The 21,974-nt window shown below is 43.6% G+C and overlaps 1 protein-coding gene across 1 annotated transcript in view; it reads left to right on the top strand.

Annotated features, from left to right (window-relative positions):
• LOC124606167 (protein glass-like) overlaps positions 1-19,210 on the top strand; it is an 80,532-nt gene extending 61,322 nt beyond the window's left edge. The window contains exons 6-8 of the mRNA XM_047138134.1: positions 5,769-5,963; positions 18,458-18,896; positions 18,978-19,210. Coding sequence (XP_046994090.1) covers positions 5,769-5,963; positions 18,458-18,896; positions 18,978-19,210 — 867 coding nt within the window. The remainder of the gene's footprint in view (positions 1-5,768; positions 5,964-18,457; positions 18,897-18,977) is intronic.
• The last annotated feature ends 2,764 nt before the right edge of the window (positions 19,211-21,974 follow it).

Genomic DNA, 21,974 nt, shown 5'->3' with positions numbered 1-21,974 from the left:
CTGTGGGAAAACCGTAGCTGAAGAGAATCGAAACGTTTGAGATGTGGTGCTACAGAAGAATGTTAAAATTAGGTGGACTGATAAGGTAAAGAAAGAGGAGGTTCTCAGGACAATCGGCGAGTAACACGAAGGGACAGGATGGTAGGGCATCTGCTAAAACATCACGGAATGACTTCCATGGTACTAGAGGGACCTAGAGAGGGTAAATACTGTAAAGGAAGGCAGAAATCGGAATACGTCGAACAAATAATTGATGATGTACGTTGTAAGTGCTACTTTGAGATGAAGAGGTTGATACAGGAGAGGAATTCGTGGCGAGCCGCATTAAACAAGTTAGAAGGGGGGGAAAAGTGAGAGAATGGCTCCTACATCTCATGGGAATGACATGTTGATGACAGAAAGAGCCCGATGCTGCTGCTGCGATATCTTCTTTTTTCTCTTTTCTGTTACTTCTCTTCCCCAACAGGATAGTAATACTCGCAGCAGACAAAATCGCCAGAGATTCAACGACGTTTTAATTATATGAAACAGAGAAAAAATTCTGTTATAGAATATACAGGCCACTAGCCGTTAAAACTGTAACGCCAGGAAGGATGAAACTTTACGTTAGTTTACATACTGTGCTTAAACAGTACAGTGGATAATGTACATGACTGAATTTTCAGATGTTATAGTGGTATACAGGATGCGAGACATAGTTCATGGGACTGCCACCTCGGGCAGCAGCAATGTTTCTCATTCGACTGGACATCGAGTCGAACCGAATTGCGACGATAGATATGGGTTAATCATTCCCTGATGTTTCAACTCACAAATGCATCGCACCTACTCCCCATCACAGATTTCACCTAAATTTACGAAATATGTAGAGTTTGGTCAAAAATGAAAGTGACGGAACTGGCGGTTTCAGATGGCCAAGTGTTTAGAAAAAAATAGCATTTTTGGTGCGAGCCGGGCGAGGCGCCAGTCACTTATGTTCGCAGTATCCAGGCAGCGATTGGTGCAGCGGAAAGAGTGCACGACAGTAATCACAGGGTCGTGTGGTCGAGTCCATGTGCAGAAATATCTTTTTTCAGTTTTTATGTTACTTACTTGCAAATAAATCTCTGTAATATTGAGTATGTTGTATTTATTAATATACTCATAAAGGGTATGAAAAGGAAAGGCAAAGGTAAATTTGGAATTAGGACAGCTTTACTTCCGTCAGTAACTCGTGCCCTACCTTCCAAACTTCAAGAAGCTCTCCTGCGAACCTTGGAAAACTAGAAAGGATATTGCGGAGACATGGCTTAGCCACAGCCTGGGGGATATTTCCGAAATGACACTTTCATTCTACAGCGGAGTGTGCGCTGATATGAAACTTCCTGGCAGATAAAACTGTGTGCCGGACAGAGACTCGAACTCGGGGCCTTTGGCTTTCGCGGGTAAGACCTCGACCAACTGAGTGCCGACTGTTCACTTGCGGGCTTGGGTAGCTCAATAGGTAGAGCACTTGCCAGCGAAAGGCAATGGTCCCGAGTTCGAGTCTGTGTCCGGCGTACAGAAGTTTCACATGAGCTCACACTCCGCTGCAGAGTGAAAATTTCATTGTGGAACCCGAAGGTTCGTTTGAACACAAGTATGCCTTACTAGGCTGCTGAATTCCTCCGATCTCCAATCCATGGTGGAACTCGGAATTTTCCACATTAGCAATTTCAGACGTAAAATAAATGATAACTGACAAATAAAAGTTATACGACTACCCAAGGTTCGAAACCAAGACTTCTGAATTGATAGCATGGAATGTTACAACTGATCCACCAAGTCACATTATTAAGCTTTACAGCCGTACAAAACACGATGATCTCGATAAATAGTTCCATAAGGGAAACAGCCGTAAGCAAGGGCTAAAATATGTTGCAGATGGAACAAAATATAAACAACAAACTGTTGATAACGTGTTTAAAATCTTAATAACAGTTTCAGGCTTGAAATAACCTTCAACTACTGTTACGCACTGGATTCATAATTCACATTCAAATGACTTTGCAGATCATTCTAATCTCTGGCTGTTGCTTTACATGTTAAGTGAATACAAAAGTGAAGCTGGCAGTACTAGTTCTACGTTTTGGAAGTTATCGTGAAAACCTTAACGGTGTTGAGGAGGAGACACCTTCTATAGCAAGACGGTTCAAAAATGGTTCAAATGGCTGTGAGCACTATGCGACTTAACTTCTGAGGTCATCAGTCGCCTAGAACTTAGAACTAATTAAACCTAACTAACCTCACACACATCCATGCCCGAAAGAAGGTTCGAAACGTTTCGTCCGTTATATATCATTCAGTTGATAACAGCGATTTTGACACAGATATGAAGGCTTCAATACAGTAATGGATAGTAACACAGCAAAAGGAATGCTTATCAAAAATTTTCTGCTAGAGGAAAACAAACGTGTGCCACTGATGATGAGTACTAAGTCACTCTCTTTAACTGTTGCTTAGCAACTAATACTACGTAATGCACCAAATGTTTCCAACCTTCTCGATGTAGAACATTTTTCTTCAATCCACCTTGGGACTTCATCTTAATCTGCAAGACCAGTGGTTGAAGAAACAATCGACCGAAAGACACTGTTATCGACGTAGGGCATATTGGGCAATCAAGGACAGCACCTAATAAAGAAAGTAAGTTGTCTATTTGCTGCCCAGTGGTACAGAATCGAAATAAAATGCAAATACTCCGGTATTTCGCGATCCGACGGATTGTACACAAAGACCACGTGAAACTACGCAGTCTGCATTTATTAGTCGAAATAAGAAATTACAATGCTGAAATACAAAGTTCGAGATCAGTTCAGAACTCATCATAAATTATCTACTAAACGGATAAAGTTAAATCTGCATAACTCTATTTGACGACACTTGCAAAACCCACAAAGTGCGTTGCGGCAAGAAGTTTGTGAAACAGACAGATATGTTTGGGAAGCAGCAGCATCTTGCTGTATAAACAGGCCGTACTGTATGGTTGGTGACCCCGCTGCAAATGTATAGAAGATTGAACCATGATGGTGTTTTCATCTAAGGAGTTATACAACATCTTACCACTATAAAATCAGCAGCAAGTTCACTTAATATTACTCCAATGAGTTTGGTCTGTGGAATGTGCTTAGAGATAAAGGAAACAAAAAATCCCGCAACGTTTTCGAAAGACAAAGTCGCTCACTAATGACGTCTTCAGCAGTTTTGATACTAGAACTGGTCTGTATCTTCATATGTGTAATAATGTTCCAGACAGACGACAACACACTCACATTTCGTTGTGGTATTCAGTTCCATCAGCAATTCTCTTTTCATCTCATCAATAGTGGCAAAACGGACGTCTTTTCATGTTTTTCTTCAGCCTCGGGAATAGAAAGAAGTCGCAGGGGGCCATGCCCATCAAATATGTTGAGGCAACATAATGGTTTTGTTTTCTGCCAAAAAGTCACGAACAAGCATCGGGTTATGAGTGGGATCATTATCTTGATGCAATTTTGACGAATGGTTTTGTCACAGTGCTGGTCGTTTTCTTCAGATTGTTTCAAGCAAACGGCGCATAACTTCCAGGAAGTACTCCTCGCTGACCGTACGACCATAAGACAGAAGTACTCCTCGCTGACCATACGACCATAAGACACGAACTTATGATGCACTGTCTCGTTGTAATGTAAGAAAACGGTAAGAAAAGCCTTCTCGAATTTTTTCAGTCTTGGCTCTTCAGACAGTTTCCATTGGGACGACTGGGCATTTGTTTCGACTTAATACCAGTGTACCCAGCTTTCGTCGTTTGTTAGAACCATGTTTATAAGTTGTGGACCGATGTCGACGTCATTCAGCAATTACTGAGAGATGTCTATGCAACGTCGTTTTTGGTCGACATTGAAAAATTCCGGAACAAAGTACGCTGCAACACGTTTCATGCCCAAAACATGTGAAAAATTGATTAGAATGAACCACAGGCTATGCCGAAATCATCAGCATCCCTCTGATGGTGATAGGGCGATTTTCCAGACACGTTTTCTATACTTCTTCCGTATTGTCGTCAGCAACCGATGTGCTACAGCGTACAGGACGGTCGTCGTCTTCAACGTCTTCTCGACCCTCTTCCTAACTTTCATACCACTCGTAAACTCTTGTCTTGCTTTCAAATGGCTCTAAGCACTATGGGACTTAACATCTGAGGTCATCAGTCCCTTAGACTTAGAACTACTTAAACCTAACTAACCTAAGGACATCACACACATCAAAGGCCGAGGCAGGATTCGAACCTGCGACCGTAGCCTGCGCTCGGTTCCGGACTGAAGCGCCTAGAACCGCTTGGCCACAACGGCCGGCTCGTGTCTTGCTCATAGTAGATTTGCCAAAGGCCACGGTCAACATTTCGAATGCAGTGCTGCACTTCATTCCATTTTTCAAGCAATATTTAACTCAAATTCTTTGAGCCATCATTTTTGAAAGTAAAAATCGAGCACTTGAAAACATGTATAATCTCTTCGACTGCCAGCAATAAAGTAAATATTCAAACAGCTTAAAATGCAAACATACATCAGGGCCATGTGTACCAACAAGATAAAACTAAGCGGAAATCGTATGTATAAAGCTCACGAAATTTAAAGAAATGTCCCGTTACTTTTTGATCGTAACTCGTAGATGTTGCGTTGGCATAAGAGCCAACACCGTGTTACTAGTGGAGGCCGAAATGCACGCGTTTTAGCTCACGCAGGCTGACGTGAGGAGGAAAGAACTATACTGACGTGAGGTCTGGAACATGACAAGGAATTAGAATTCAGAAAGCGGACGTAATTAGTTTGCTACTTAACTTTAATCCATTAATGATGAACGTCGCTCTTGACGGCACATTATTCACAATATTATCTGTTCAGAATTCATTCTAATTACTGAATATGGCGCCTTGCTAGGTCGTTGCAAATTATGTAGCTGAAGGCTATGCTAAACTGTCGTCTCTGCAAATGAGAGCGTATATAGTCAGTGAACCAATCCTAGCAAAGTCGGCTGCACAACTGGGGCGAGTGCTAGGGAGTCTCTCTAGACTAGACCTGCCGTGTCGCGGCGCTCGGTCTGCAATCACTGATAATGGCGACACGCGGGTCCGACGTGTACTAACGGACCGCGGCCGATTTAAAGGCTACCTCCTAGCAAGTGTGGTGTCTGGCGGTGACACCACAGTAGACGTGGAAAGAATGAATGAAACCATGTAAAATAGATAAATTGCTTTTCTTAAACACGAAATCTCATGTTTATCACCTGATTAGTGTAAAGCGACGATATCGTCACCCTGTTGCTAATAATACGGAGTTCTTGAGAGAAATGGTTCAAATGGCTCTGAGCACTATGGGACTTAACATCTGAGGTCATCAGTCCCTTAGACTTAGAACTACTTAATCCTAACTAACCTAAGGACATCAAACACATCCATGCTCGAGGCTGGATTCGAACCTGCGACCGTTGCAGCAGCGCGGTTTCAGACTGAAGTGCCTAGAACCGCTCGGCCACAGCGGGCGGCTGTTGAGAGGGATAATGGTGTGTTGTCTCATATTATTTATGTTTGAAATGGTAGGAGCAAAATCAGTGGGCTTTCTGACAAGTACAACGGTGACTTTTATTTTCCAAGTGTGCAGTGAAGTTAGCGCCAGCCTCTCTCCCATCAAGAAGGTGGAGTCCATAGAGTGTGTTGTCACGTCACGTCTGACCCAGAGAGCTGCTACAGTGAGGGCGTCGTGTGTTGCGAGGTGGTGGGAGCGGCGCCGACGCTGCCGGTGCTGACGGCCGACATGGCGTCGCCGGCGTCGCGGGCGTCGGTGGGCGTGGCCCCGCGCGCCTCCCCTCGCCGCTTCCCGCCCCCGCCGGGCAAGATGGCCGCCACCATGACGCTGTCCGCCTCTGTATCCCCTCCGCCGCCTCCGCCGACCCACGTTCTTGATGAGGTAAGAGGGCAAGCGGTCTATAGTGAGAATACAAAGCTTTGCATGTATCTGCCTATTACGAGGGCGTGCTGGAAAGTATCGCCTCCGAATTTTTTATGTGAAAACTTATACACCTTTTTAAATAAAACAAACATTATTTTCTACATCTTTATTTTTCTTGTCTACATATTTGAACCCCTCTGCCTCCAGAGGGCACCGAATTGTAGCGTGAACACGGCGGTGTGTTACTTAACTATGTAGGTGCCTGAGAAACAGCATCCTGTAATCGACTATCGAATTCTAAGAGTTCGTCCACACATAGAGCGCCCTCTTCTTCAGCGTGACAATTCCAAATAATACTCGAGCATTTGACACCTATAACTATCTGACACCTTGAGTTTACTGTCATCGATCATCTTCTATACAGTTCCGACTTCGCCCCATCCGATTTTCATCTGTTTCCAAAACTTCGAAAATAACTTCGACGACTGCACTTTGATAGTGATGAAGCAGTGCAATCAGAGGTGAGGTTGTGGCTTCGCCAACAAAGTCAAACTTCTACAGTGAAGGTGTCAACAAACTGGTCTCTCATTGGAAGAAATGTGTTCGACGCCAAGGTGACTATGTTGAGAAATAAACACGTAGACATGAGTAATAAGGATGTAGAATGTTAATAACGTTTGTTTTATTTAAAGGGTCTTAAAGAATTTTCACATAAAAAATTCGGATGCATTATTTTTCACCATGTCCTCGTCCATACACTATTCATTAACATTGCGAAAGACCACAAAGCTGCATCGATTATAAATATATATTACTGATATGCGTCCTGAAACCTACCGTCGCCTCGCTGAACTCTTTGGTCCACTATGACCTCTACATGGTGAACGATTCAGACATATCCAGGGCGATAGTGGTGGAGACTGAAATGTTCGTCACTACCTTATAATAACAATAAAAAACTGAAGTAACACTGTCACGTGCCAATTGCATTTACTCTGCAGTATCTTATTGGCACGCTGACTTTTAACCTGACCTGCAGCCCGTCTAACAAATTCACAGGGTAAGAGTTTCCGTTACGTACAGCAACTAGAGCAACGTACTAGATCCTCAAGCAGGAGTGAAAAATAAACAGTCAATTTTTACATTGATGATCAGAGGTTAATAAAGGGAATGTAAACGAGCAGACGGACCGGGAAGATCTAAAATTTAGAATCAATAATTGAAAAAATATATTGTGCACCCAGGATTTACGTTTTGTTCAACGTACAAATATTTTTTACTCAAATTGCAGGAAAAGAGTGGACTAGTATTGACCATTCACATTCACTGCTTAACAAAGACAGTAACTGAAAAAAGAAATATTTTTTCTCTTTGTCAGCAGTCTTCTGACTGATTTGATGGACTCTCCTTTGTCAACCTCCTCATCTCGGAGAAACACTTGCGCCCATTGTCCTCGATGATTTCTTGCACATACTCCAATCTCTGTCTTCGAGTACGATTTTTACTTAAAGTATCATCCTGTCCTATCACCCTGCCCCTTCCTCTTTGCAGTGTCCTCCACATGTTCCTCTCTTCTCCAATTCTGCGGAGAATCTCCTCGTTTCTCATTTTATCAGCCCACCTAATCTTCAACATCCGTCTACAGAACCACATCCCAGACGCTTCGGTTCTCATTTTATTCCGGTATTCCCACAGTCTATTCTTCACCTCCATAAAATGTTCTCCTCCAAACGTATATTTTCAGAAATTTTTCCTAATAAGGTCGATATTTCCTATTAGTAGATTTCTTTTGGCCAGAAATGCTCTCTTTAGCTGTGCTAGTGTGCTTTTTATTCTCTTCTTACTCTTCCATGCTGTGCAGTACAACTGCTTTGCCTCGTACATTTCTTGGAGCCCAATTTTGATCTTAGGTTTATCCCTAGTTTTATATTTCCTCTACACCTTACTTTCATCTATATTCGAGTTACCGTCAGTACATCTCTTAATCATTTTCTCTGAGAATAACAATTTCATCACCGAATCTTATCACTGATGGCCGTTCACTCTGAATGTTAATGCCGCTGGTGTTTGACACATTTCTCTGAGACAGAACACGAGTTCATTGTCCTCAGCGGCAGCAGCAATTTCGCACAAACAGGCTATCCCCCACCCTGTACCCCAGAGGCACGCCAAAGAGAAAAGGTGTATGGGAATGCACGGCGATAGGGCAGGTGCACTCCTGCCGAATGTCCGCTTCCCCTCAATTCCTTTCCAACAACTGACATGCCTTCTCGGTTCAGTTGGTACCGTCAAATTGCGGAGAAATTTGTCCTCTCGCAACCCTTTTTCATGGTAACTACGTGAATTATATTTTGTTATTGTTACTAAACTAAGTGGGCAAAAGTCGCTAGGTGGGTTCTCCCATTGAAGATGTACCTGGTATGATGCTGGAATGTTGGCGTGGGGCGCGATATCTCAAGATTCTGTTGCAGACAATTATATATTGTACCTGACAGTACGTCGGTAGTTAACTGATGTTGCACGTGGGATTATCGATGCAAGACACATGAATATTAACAGACCGGAGATTACACAAGAATTCGGGCTACCGCGGTCCACGGTGTCTCGGGCATGTCTTCAATGCCACAAATAAAATTTTTCCCACACTCGTTAAATGTCGCCCAGGAGGGCCCAAACTGTTTGCCAGAAGATTATCACGTCCTCTCCACAAAACCAGACTGCGCGAACGACCATTATTGTGGCTCAGATCGCCGCCGACTTGAATGTGCGGCCTCAGGAAAGTTTTTTTAATCAGGGATGTGCGGAGAAAAATGTTTCGCAAAGCAGTCACGAGCCGACGACCGACATTACATCGGGTGTCTCCCAAAGACTTCAGGCCACTCACTGCAACATGCACATTAAGATTCAGTTGATAGTATTAAGATTAAATGGAACAAGGTCTACTCCCGTCCAGTGATATCCAGCACTCTGCAGTCTGAGGTCAACTAGTCTTGCCGTCTGCTTCCTGGTCTTCCAGAGGGTCTTGAGCTTTCTATCTTCTTGTCATATATCTGAAGGCCTATTCCCCATGGTCCATTATGACAACAAGGCCTGCCCATTGAAAACGTCTCGCTTTGGCAACGTTCACTTCCGAGGGTTGGTCGATTAGCTTTGCTAGTTCTTCGTTGGTTGGATCTCGAAACCCAGCGTCTGTAGTTCTTGGTCAATTTTTTTGCAAAGACTTTTCTGTACACTTTGTTTCCGAAGACAGAGTTAGTGCTGGTCTTTTTCGGTCAGGCCCCACACTTCGACTCTGTGTAGCAGTAATAAATAGCCTGGTGAGTTTGTTGTAGAGCTTCGGTTTGGTTTCCTGGCCAAGATTTTGGAGGTGAAATGTAATAATTACGACCTCTTAATTCAGCCAGGTAGCAAAACCGGAAAGGGCTGGACCAGCGGGGATTTTACACACTTCATTCACTGGGAGAACACAAACTTATTTTACACAGTTTCAATCACATAACAGCCAGTTAAGGCTTTTTTAAAATAATTAAAAGCCCAAGTAATGAGACTCATTTAAAATTCAATCCCAATTTAAATAATATACAGAAAATTTAAAATTAACTTTAAGGCAGTATGACTTAACATTCATTAAGGCGAGGCACCCCTTGTATAGTTTGCTTGCTTAGATAGGTGGTAACTTGCTCGCCTCCCATGGAAGCGGGCCCGGGTTCGATATCCGGCCGGGTTGGAGATTTTCTCCTTTCGGGGACTGGGTGTTGCGTTGTCCTCACCACCGGCGCGCAAGTCCCCCAATGTGACGTCGACTGAAGTAAGGCTTGCACTTGGCGGGCGAACTTACCCTGATGGGACCTCCCGGCCAACGATGCCATATGCTCATTTCCATTTTTTACCCCTTGCGTAAGACACAGAATGAAATAAAGGATAAAGTTGTAATAAAGACAGACGTAAATCTAAACAACACTACCAGAACAGATCAGAAGGGCCTTAAGTACCAAATGCAAAAATAAAACATGATTTAAACTTGACTAATAAAAAACTAAAACAATGAAAAGCAATTTATCTCCAGTATCTAAGCAACATAATTTTGACCCCAGAAACATACATCTGTTGAAGATTTAACACTTTCCCAGTAACACAAGAGTAATTAAGTTACAACAGAATGAGGTACATGTTAGGATTCCGACGCACATCAAAGTCTGCTTAAGGTGAAGGCCACACGCTAACGGATACAAGTTCAGAATTATTCCAAGTACAAAAGTAATTTCCACAGGTACATTAAGTAGTGCGACTGCGGTTGGAGGAAACAGCTCGAAAGACAGACAGCGGGGAGAGCTTCCGAGTGTATGCGCTTCAAATGAGGTAAACTCTAGCTAAGCAAGCATCCGTGGTAATTGGTAATACGAAACATTTCATTGCGCCTCCAATTGAAAACTACATGACTAATCGTTTACTTTAAAAATCAGGAGAATTAATGGGAGGCAGACAAGAACAGGTAACGCATACGCTAATGCACACCACCAACCTTCCAAATAAGCTTTCTTCGGCAACACTTCGCTTTACACTGGCTACAGGTTGACAATCACCACGGTTACATAAAGACAACACATAAAAGAAATTATAATATCAGCCAATAACTCAGTCTGAAACGTCTAAAGATCTTGGACTCTCATTGTCCTTCAATTACCTTGGAGACACGGGGGTCCGTATCCGATAAACAGAAGCAAGACAGATCAAAATAACAGTGAACACTCCCCTGACAGCTCAGTATCCTTCTGATAAACCACAGCACAAGCCATTCGGTAATTAGTAGCTTATACGGGATAACATGACCCCAGTGTATTCGCCCGCCAACGACAAACGCCACGGCGAAGAGGCCCCACGTGAAGCTCGTTACAGCTCCGTTCCTCAGCTCATACTGCCCACCAAACAGGCCACGATGCCCGGAGCCGCCACAGCAGACGGCGCTGCGCTCCAACAGCAACGTGTTAGTCAAAGATCATTAGAATAGTGATATAGATACACTGCGAGAAAGCCACCATGGCTCAGAGGACAAGTTTTTGAAGGGAAAAGTAAACTTTGTTTGCGTTCTGTAGTCTTGTTTGGTATTCGACTTGCTTCTATTGCAATCATTTACATTAATTTGAAGTTAGGAGTATTCTTGAGAGTATAGTTTTCTACCTGAAGGTCGTCACGTTGTCCTGTAGTTATATTTTGCTCAAAATGTTCAAATGACTCTGAGCACTATGGGACTCAACTTCTGAGGTCACCTAAGTAACCTTAGGGAAAAATATTTGTTTTGATGTCCCCTACACCCTCCCACAGTTTGTCGGTTTAAATACTTTTCACCCTGTATGTCTTGGGGAATTGCAAGTAAATCGTCGTTATTTCTGCTGGGTGACAAATTATGATTGTCTAGTGGATACGCGAGAAACTGAAGTAAAAAACAACAACAAAACGCTGCTAGTTAAAGAAGAAGTTTCATAAATTCTATGAGATTACACATGGAGAAAACAGCTGATAACTTCCATATTGGCTCACGCACCGCAAATTTTACGCTGAAATTTAATCTACTGTAGCTTTCATCTGTTACAGGAAAAATTACTTTAAATATAGGGAAAAAGTTAGTGCCATCATTCCTAGGGCTCAGTAATCTGATGGTTCTACAGATTTCTGATCCATGCCGCCATTTATGTCATGTCTCAGACTAATGTCTCCTACATTCTAATGTAAGTACGAGAGCCTCCGCGGTCCTTACGGGTCCACGTCGACACGGTAGAAGGCCTCTGCAACCGTGGGCGAAACGTCAGTTTTATTCAGTGATACTTATTTTACAATGGGACCCGGCTATATATGCAGAAAGCTTTTATGTTAACTTAATACATTCTAGTTTCGAAGTACTCTCTAGTCTTTCATGCAGTATCCAGAGAGTGAATTCACACTCTGTGGCGGAGTGTGCACTGATCTGAAATTTCCTGGCAGATAAAAATTGTTGTGTTGGACCGGGACATGAACCTGGGACGTTTGCCTGCCGTAGCCATTTAATTCTGGAAACAACACGCAGGTTTTGGTTACACCCTGTCTCCGCAATAACCGTTCTTCCAGGAGTGCTAGTGCCACAAGATATGCAGGAGAAATTCCGTGTAGTTTGGAAAGTACTCCAGAAATCGATCTTGAGGGCAACACATGAGTCGTACTTCGATAGTTTAGTGGCCAGTCCCCATCTTAGATGTCTATCCTCGTCCTCCGTTAAGTTATATAAAACAATCAATTGCAGGAAATCCAACAGGTAGGAAGATATAAAATGAAATATGCCAACAGTAATCGTGCAGTTCCATACAGTTTCGGGACTACAGCCAGATGGCGTCGACTTCTTGGCACGGTATTTCGGATGACCGCCGTTCAGCCTTCTTCAAATGAGTTTTTAGCGCTGGAAATTGCTAGTCGAGATCGGTAACTTTTCCGTCCCCGGTAGCTGAGTGGTCAGCTCAACAGAATGTCAATCCTAAGGGCCCGGGTTCGATTCCCAACTGGGTCGTAGATTTTCTCCGCTCAGGGACTGGGCGTTGTGTTGTCCTAATCATCATCATTTCATCGCCATCGACGGGCAAATCGCCGAAAGGGCGTCAAATCGAAAGACTTGCACCCGGCAAACGGTCTACCCGACGGGAGGCCCTAGTCACACGACATTTACAGTTTATCGCTAGCTTTATACCAGATAATTGTCGCGGACCACGGAGATGCATGCGGAAAGACAGCCGCGCTACATAAACGACTTTTGCACCCTCTTTGAATACTGCTCCATCTAAGACGCCCAGGCGATGCATAATGTTGGTACACCGTCCGCGCACTCTGTCGGAATGTGGACTTGCAGATTTAAAATTAAGATGTAAAATTAAGAAAACTAATTGTCGTTAAACGTGTCAGTAGTCATAAAATGTTTCCTTTCTGTAGCTATTAAAGAAATCACCGGTTCCCACGCCTTACCCAGTTGACAGCCGCCATCACGATTAATAACCTCCGCCAAATGTATCTCCACCGATTTCTTAATAACTGAACCCCAGAAGGATCTCGCCGAGGACAAGATCTGCGTGGCACGCTAACCAATGGAATGTCCTATGGACTACAATGCCCTGCTGTGGCTGACCTAATCTCTGTGAAAGGCGAGTATGGAGATCATGTTCAACGCAATATGCGCGTTCTTTGACGAATTTAGGCTTTGTCACAATGCCGAGGTGTTCTGTAGATTACAACTCTCCACCACCCCAGATCGTCATCTGCCGAACCGACAAGAGCACAGGTCTCTGAACGGAAGATTATTTTGACATGATGTTTTCTTAAGATTTTTCTAGAAGATTTGAGAACAAAGCACTTGAATTAGCAGAACTTAAACCAAAAGTATTCTGACGATATTTAGATGATAACTTTGTAGTGCGTTCCCATGGCGAAGAAGAACTGTTGCGCTTTCTGCGGCACATGAACTAAGCCACGAGACTAACAAATTTACGCTGGAAGTGGAGAAGGACGATTGTCTGCAGATTCTGGATGTCTTGGTCAGTCGCAAAATGGATGGATTATTGGGGCATTCCGTTTACTGGAAGCCCACACAGACAGACCTGCATTCGGAGGCGTCTAGCTGCCACCAAGCATCAGGAATTATGGGCGTCCTTCGAACGTTGCCTCACCAACCACATGTATCCTATCCAAACAACCTTGCAAAGGAGCTGGAATACCTACAGTCTGTCTTCAAAGAGAATGGACATTTTCCACATCAGATCTGCACAACTTTGAGGAGGAAGAAACATGACCACCCACAAAATCAAGAGAAGAAGGAACGGTACAACTCAGTTTGTTCCTCCCACATGCTGACAATATTTCGTCGAAATTGGACGAAATCTTAAGGAAACATCATGTCAAAACATTATTCCCATCTACAAAGACTTGTGCTCTTCTCTTTTCGGCAAAGGACGATCTGGGATTTGGGAGAGCTGGGATCTACAGAAAGCCTTGCCAGTGTGGCAAAGCCCACGTTGGTCAGACAGCGTGCACTAGGCGTGAAACGTTTGCTGACATGGTCGCCATACTCGCCTTTAGCAGCCCCGTAAGTCAGCCGTAGCTGAGCTTTGTACCTCTATAGCACATTCCGTGGATTATTCTGCGGAATTCATTATTCACGTAAATTTTGGCCTCGACGAGATCCTCCTGGGATTCAGTTATTACGAAGTAAGAGGAAATACATTCATCGGGAGATCTTATTAATGGTGATGGAGGCTTTCAGTTGGATAACGGCGGGACCGCGTGATTTCTTTAATATCTACGGAGAGGAAACTTTATGACTAGGGACACATCTAATCTGACATCTGAATTTTAGCTCCGCAAGCCCGAATTCCGATGGAGAGCACGCATGTAATATCACCATTACGCATGCACCTGCTCACCATTGTTCCAGCAATATTCGAAGAGAGCGCCAATTTCGACAGAGGTCGTTCATGGAGCTGCTGCCTTTGCGTATGCGTCTCCTCGTCATTTTCTTGGTACAAAGTTATCGGTGTGGACCAGCAATTTCCAGTGCTAAACACTCACTTGAACATGGCTGACTAGTTGTCAAGCGAAATGTCATGGCAAAAAGTCGACGTCATCCGGCTGCAATCCCGCAATTTCACGAAATACTCTTAACGCCTTGAAAATTTCAAGAGTAACAATAAACGAGTAAAATTAAAACTGAGTATAATTTGCAAGGTCCGGAGAAAGATGTGGGCACATTTCCATTACTCTCCGATCAATTCAAATTCACGAACTCTTTGGCACAAGGGTATCCACCATAAGAGTTCCAGAAACAGCGAAATGCAGAGGGATTAGCGCCTCGTCAATGTGTGTTCACTGCAACGTAGAGGATAAGATACCTCACCGCCTAATATGCTATCAGAAGGCTGAAAAATGGCAAGGGGCGACACAAAAACTTGCAATCATAATACGTACTTCGCCATCCACGTAAATTCAGAAGAGATTATATTTCTGGACAAGTCCTTTTATCCAAAATGCAACGCAATGAATTTATCTGGATGCTAACCAGTGATAGCTACTACTTAATCAGCAAGAAAACTGAAATGAATATGGAAGATTGCTCCTGTTACCAGACAACGGGGCACAACAAACTACTACACTGTACGAAAAACGAAGATAACTTTGCCTGATATTTGACCGCTGTACTACCATACTGACCCATGCAACTGGACAAAGGTTTTGGCTAAGTCTCCAGTTTTTTGAAATAACTGTTGGCAAGCTTTTCTTATCTGTTTTCCTCGCTAAATAGCAGATGCACAACGGCAGAGGAGCCAGGATTTATTTGTTCGTACGAGACAAATTTTAATTTCAAGAAGTACGCCTTTTCTACGAGTAGAAATTATGTCTCTGTTTTAAGAAAGGAAGAACTTTTAGTTCCACAGAAGACTTTTACCTTCAAGTTTAAAGAAAAAAAATTCGGTAGGGCCCTTGCCGGCGAATGGGAAAGTTCGAGTCCTTGTCCAGCACACAGCTTTAATCTACTAGCAAGTTTCAAAAGTGAGGTATCACTGTTATATTTCAACATGCTCCTTTTTTCGTTTTGTCAAGGAAGAAACCGAGAATTCGATTGCTGGTTGGCAGCTGATAAGATGAAGAAGAACAGTCGCTATAATTCATTTTGAGATGAATCCTCCCTGCCCCATTCTGACCTGTACTGTGCCACAGGTGTCGGCTGTATGTACTTTTCACTGATGACATTTTCCTCATGATAAAAGACTGATGGACGTAGATGAATCAGAAAAATCCTCAAACTTTGGATCCAGTCGCTTGTAACTACGATGAAATCTCTCTGACAGAATGCAAGTTCTCGTCCGCCTGCAAACAGTACGCTTTTTCAACTAGTCATGGCAGAAAGCACTCCTTGACAATGTGGAATAGGAGGTAAGTTGTACCAGAAAAAAAATAGTGTGATGTTTACGACTTTCTTGCTCGAGCAGACGATCAATTCGTTTGAGTCAAGCGTAATTATTTGTTTTGTGGTGGCACTTTTTATTTATTTTTCCTGTTAGCTGGTAGGTGGATATTTCAACACTGAAACTGCATTCGTAGCTCAGTAGATTTGTTGTTAAATTATATTCTCAATTAATCTCCTTGTTTATTATGGTACTTTAAATACTGGAGTATATCTTCTTCTTGCTGGATTCCCTTGAACTTGTGTACTCCCAGGTGTATTATATGTATCGCTCGTGCAATAGTATATGGTGGATAAGGAGGTTTACGTCTTGGAAAATTAAGTTTCATTGGTGGTTATTTTAATAGCTGCGTTGTTATCTTATTGTGTTGTTAATGTTGATATTACATAGTTTGCTGTCAATGGTATCAGTATTCCCTCCAATGGCCGTATATCGGCTAAATTATGCAGTTCTCCTCTACTGGTGCTTGCACTAGTTCTTACAGCTATTCGTAACATTCTTCTTCCCATGCTCAAAATTTTTGGTGCATGACTCTTTGATGTCATCCATATTGGTGCAACGTATTCCAGGGTTGGTCTTATAAAACTGCAGTAGGGGTAAATTAGTGCTGGGTCGTTGCACCATTAAATAATCCTTTTATCAGTTTATAAATTCCTAATATTTTCCTCGATTTCATAAATAATATAGTAATGGATTTTCTGTTCAACCGTCGTCCAAGACACATTACGGAGTTTTTTTGATGCTATTTGCTTTCTCCATATCTTCGTATTTTGTGGCCTATATTGAGTTAAGCTTTTGTGATGGAAAACTATAAACTGGCTTTTTTAGAGTTGGGACGTATTCTCCATTTAGCTACACAAGGTTTCGTAAGTTTAATATACTGAGAAGTAAGTCGGTGTAGACTTTCTGCCGTGGGTGTATGACACTAGGAGGCAGTGTCATCTGCGTACAAAGTCAGATATTCCTTCCATTTTATTGGAATGGATCTGCTGCATACAGTGAGGTGACAAAAGTCATGGGATATCTCCTAATATAATAGCGTAGTGCAGCAACTCGGCGTGGCATGGACTCTGAAGACATGGAGTCTGCAGACATGTTGAGCCAGACTGCCTCTATAGGCGTCCATAATTCCAAAAGTGTTGCCTGCGTAGTATTTTGTGCACGAACTGACCTCTTGATTATGTCCCATGAATGTTCGATGGGATTCATGTCGGGCGATCCGGGTGGGCAAGCCATTCGCTCGAAATGTCTAGAATGTCCTTCAAACCAGTCACGAATAGTCGCGGCCTGGTGGCATAACGTATTGTCATATATGAAAATTGTTCAGGAAAATGAAGTCGATGGGTGCCTGCAAATGGTCTCCAAGTAGCCGAAAATAACCATTTACACTGAACGATAGGTTCAGTTGGACCAGCAAGACCAGGTTCATCCCGTCTAAACATCGCCCACACCACTATGGAGCCACCATCAGCTTGCACAGTGCCTTGTTAACAATTTCAGTTCATTGCTTCGTGGGGTCTTAGCCTTCGTGGGGTCTGTGCCACACTAGAACCCTACCATCAGCTTTTACCAATTGATATTCATCTGAACAGGCCGTGGCTTTCCAGTCGCCTAGGGTCCAACCGATACGGCCGCTGTCAAGAACAAGTGCTGCAGGCGATGTTGTGCTGCTAGCAAAGGCATTCGTTTCGGTTGCTTGCTGTCATAGCCCCACTAATGCCACGTTACGCCGAATTTTAGTAACAGAAACGCTCGTCATATGTCCCACATTGATTTCTGCGGTTATTTTACTCTGTGAGTGTCTCTTGTTTGTCAGCATTGACAACTCTAGGCAATCGCCACTGCTCTCGGTCGTTAAGTGAAGGCCGTCATCCACTGCGTTGCTCATGGTGAGATGTAATGCTTCAAATATGGTACTGCCGGCACACTCTTGAAACTGTGGATCTCAGAATACTGAATTCCCTAGCGATTTTCGAATGGAATGTCCAGTGTGTCTAGCTCCAACTATCATTCCGCATTCAGAGTTGGTTAATTCCCGTCGTGCAGCCGTTATAACATTGGAAACATTTTCGCAATAATCATCTTGAATACGAGTAACAGCTTCGTCTGTGCAGTTCACTCTTATACGAGTACATCGTGTACGCAGTACTACCGCCATCTGCGCCATCTGTATATATGCATATCGCTGTCCTCTGACTCGTCACCTGAGTGTATGTAACCCATAGTTGGGTTAGTTTGCTGTTAGTATGAGTAGTTTACTTGGAGAGCCCATATTTACCAATTTGTTACGTATTCCAGAGTGCCACACTTTTATCAAATGAGCATTCTATATCTAACATTAATGTCAGTGAGCAAAGTCCGAAATTTAATGTCTGGGTGGTGTTGCTGGTAATACTGAGTCCACGGTGGAATGTCCTTTGCGCAAACCTGCTTGTATTAATGGAATTAGTTCTTTTTTACCGACAAATTTGTTGATTCTGGCACGTTTGTACTGGAACAATCATAACCGATTCTATGTACTTTTTGTCGTGCTTTCAGTCGCAGCGGCCGAACCTGTGCCGCATCTGCGGCAAGACGTACGCGCGACCGAGCACGCTGAAGACGCACCTGCGCACGCACTCCGGGGAGAAGCCGTACCGCTGCGGCGACTGCCACAAGTCGTTCAGCCAGGCGGCCAACCTGACGGCGCACGTGCGCACGCACTCGGGCGAGAAGCCGTTCCGCTGCGCCATCTGCGACCGCCGCTTCTCGCAGTCGTCGTCCGTCACCACGCACATGCGCACGCACTCTGGCGAGCGGCCGTACCGCTGCCGCCTCTGCCGCAAGGCCTTCTCCGACTCGAGCACGCTCACCAAGCACCTGCGGATACACTCCGGCGAGAAGCCTTACCAGTGCAAGCTGTGCCTGCTGCGCTTCTCGCAGTCCGGCAACCTCAACCGCCACATGAGGGTCCACGGCGGGGGCGGGGGCGGCGGCGGCGGGGGCGGCGGCGGGGGCGGCATTGCGGCCGGCGCCGGCGGGGGCGGCGTGCCCGCCTGACGGTTGGCCTCCTGGTGAGGCTTGGCCCTGGGCGCTGCCACGCCCCCGCCTCCCGCCCCCGTGCCGTCTGCCGCCCCCGCGACGCTGCGCCGTCCTTGCAAGTGCGTCCTGTGTTCCAGAGCCGACGAGGATCTGCTGTACACGCCGCAGCCGCCTCCTTCACGCTCGCAGTTTTTCGACGACACTGACGACCGATTCCGTGCAGCGTTGCCCGAATACCTCGTGGAAGTGTCGATGGACGAAAATGTGTAGATTCACCTGCATTCGCTGCACACAGCCTCAAGTACTCTTATACTGCCACCCATATGCACCTCTTCTAATGAAAGGAAGAGAACGCCTATACAAGAAAAGAAAAAAAAATATTGATCAGAAAGTAAGGAGGACACTAAAGACGACTATTCTACCGGTTTCAACTTACTGCACATCTCTTCACGAGCGCCAGTGCTGGGTTGCGGGTAGCGGAAGAGACAAGCTCCGCGCGTTGACTGTGGCAAGGAAAGAGGCGGCCTGGAGAGCGAAAACTGCCATTTCCTCATGCAGGGCGGCCATCATGTGTTCAGTGATTTACCCAGCAAATATTAGAGCTGTGATAGTCGAGTTACCTTCTCAAGGAGGAGTTATGAGTGGAACGTGCGATGAACCAGGAATTGCTTCATTATTTATTTCACCGTAAAGAAACCGGAGCAAAATAACGCGGTCAAATATTGCTGCTACAGCGTGATTGGGCACAGTCTGAGGTGATTTCTCCAGTTAACAGTGGCAGGAGGAGAAACACCTGATGATCGAAACACTGCGACTTCTGCAGTTTCCAAACTAGTGAGGCGATCACTAAAGAATAAGTTCATATATGCTAAAATCGGTTGTACTGATGTAAAACCACCATCAATAAGCTATAGATGAAGAGTATATGTGAAATTCGGATACCCTTTTGTTGTTCCTCACCGTTCGATTGAGAGACAAAGAGAAAGTGATGGAATAGTGACCTATAGAGGGATTCATTGTGATAGTTCATACAGTAATTTAAGCCAAACTACTGCAATATTTCGCATTACGACCGCGGATACTACAACAAACAGAAGGAAAGCATATCTCTCTCTCTCTCTCTCTCTCTCTCTCTCTCTCTCTCTCTCTCACACACACACACACACACACATACACATACACACACACACACACACACACACACACAGATTTCACGTCTGGCTCACAATAATTAATATTTGAGAACATTTCTCGTGAACAATTAGTGATTTGGCTTAAAGTACTTTGAAAATGGGTTTCCAACAGTTTCGACCCCAAAAACATTTATTTCGATGGTATGAGGTTTGGGTCAGCATTTGACGATCCTCAGACCCTCATACCATGGTGGTAGGTGGTGACGATCAATGTAGGGGTTGTTGTGGCTCCACGAACGTCAACTGTTCAACTGTTGACATTCGTGCAATCTCAACACCCGCTCCATTCACCGCCACCGTCAACCATCGTGGTACGAGAGTCTGAGGGTGGTCAAATACTGACCGCACCCGGTTACCATCGAAATAAATGTTTTTTCGGTCGAGACTGTTTGTAATCCATTTTTAAAGTGTCTCATAATACTACAAACGTTGATAACTTGTCAAAAACTGTTGATAAAAACTACCAACAAACCAAAGAGATCACAAATTACCGCAAAAATTAATGTCTTAGTTATCACATAACAAATAAGTGCTGTCCCAATAAGGGTATGGAGTATTTAATCTGAATATTGCTGACTTAATAATTTAATTAGTTGGTACCAAAAGTCCATTTCTTTTTTGAAGCAGAACAGCCTCGTTCCTTTTCCATCTAATCTTATTGCATGTATTCTGGTAGAATCTACAATCGCACATTAAAAAGGTCGCATTTACCTGGAGATCTTATCCAAACTTACAAGGTAGGCGTAAACTTTACCGACAGATTATTCTGAAACTGATAACGGACTGTTCTTGAATTTTGCTGGAGAACTCACGATGTGCGATGCAATGGTAGTGAATACCATACGGATGTTGCATTAGATGTATGCGATTTCCTATTGACTTTAATAGCGTGGCTCTAATGGACTATAAACTCGAATTCTTCAAATTCAAAATTCTGTAAAATACACTGCAACACCATAAATAACGGAGCTTCTCTACAGGACAAACAACAGAAGAAAAGATATGGCTTATACGCTCCGTGTTACAACAAGCAAACATCAGAAGTTAAAGTTCACATTATCGTACGCATGCTAACATCGCTGATGTCCAGCTTGCACCTTCGGCATCTGAAATGAAACTACAAATACGCCTTTCACACAATCCCAACATGATTATGCTTTATCTAATGAACTAAGTCGCCGTGGAATGATAACGGATAGGTCGATTGAGCTTTCACCAATGCTTTCAGGATAGTAGTCATCTTTTGATTAAGTCCTCTCTCGATCATACATATAAGAAGTTCATAAATTAAAGAATTAAATTCAGTTTTTCAGTAATGTGAACGGAAGTTTTTCACATATGCCGCTTTTGAAGAACTGCGGTGAGTTCAGTGGAATTATCTTTGATTTTGCATAGTTTGAGCCGTCCGAAAGAAAACCCTTTTTGTAAGCGTCTAATTCAAATGAAAACGTAAAGGTATAATACAGATGTTTTTGATGTAATTGAAAATAACTAATTCTTTTTATTTATATACTTCATATCACAGATATGTTGTTGCTATACACCAAGATGTGCATTAATCTTAAACTGAGAACTCGGTAAATGATTATGAACAGTTGTTCTCGCGAAATGATTAATAACTGTTGCGGTCTTAAGATTATGTGGCAGCTTTCTAATAATATTTTTCTTTAGTGACCTAGCTAAATTCTGTATGCACTATAACTGTAAAAAGGTCTTTCTCTGATGCCAGTTAACCAAGTATCTGTCACTGCTCTAAACAAAATTGTGGCTGTTATTGGATCATGTGGAATTTTTTTTCCTAGGCCTTCTCGTGGTTCGAATGCCACTGCTACAGGAAAATC

This window comes from Schistocerca americana, chromosome 3, assembly GCF_021461395.2.
Source record: "Schistocerca americana isolate TAMUIC-IGC-003095 chromosome 3, iqSchAmer2.1, whole genome shotgun sequence".
Classification (NCBI taxonomy): Eukaryota; Metazoa; Arthropoda; class Insecta; order Orthoptera; family Acrididae; genus Schistocerca; species Schistocerca americana.
The sequence above is the reverse complement of the archived record's forward strand: the minus strand, read 5'-3'. Positions and strand labels throughout refer to the sequence as shown.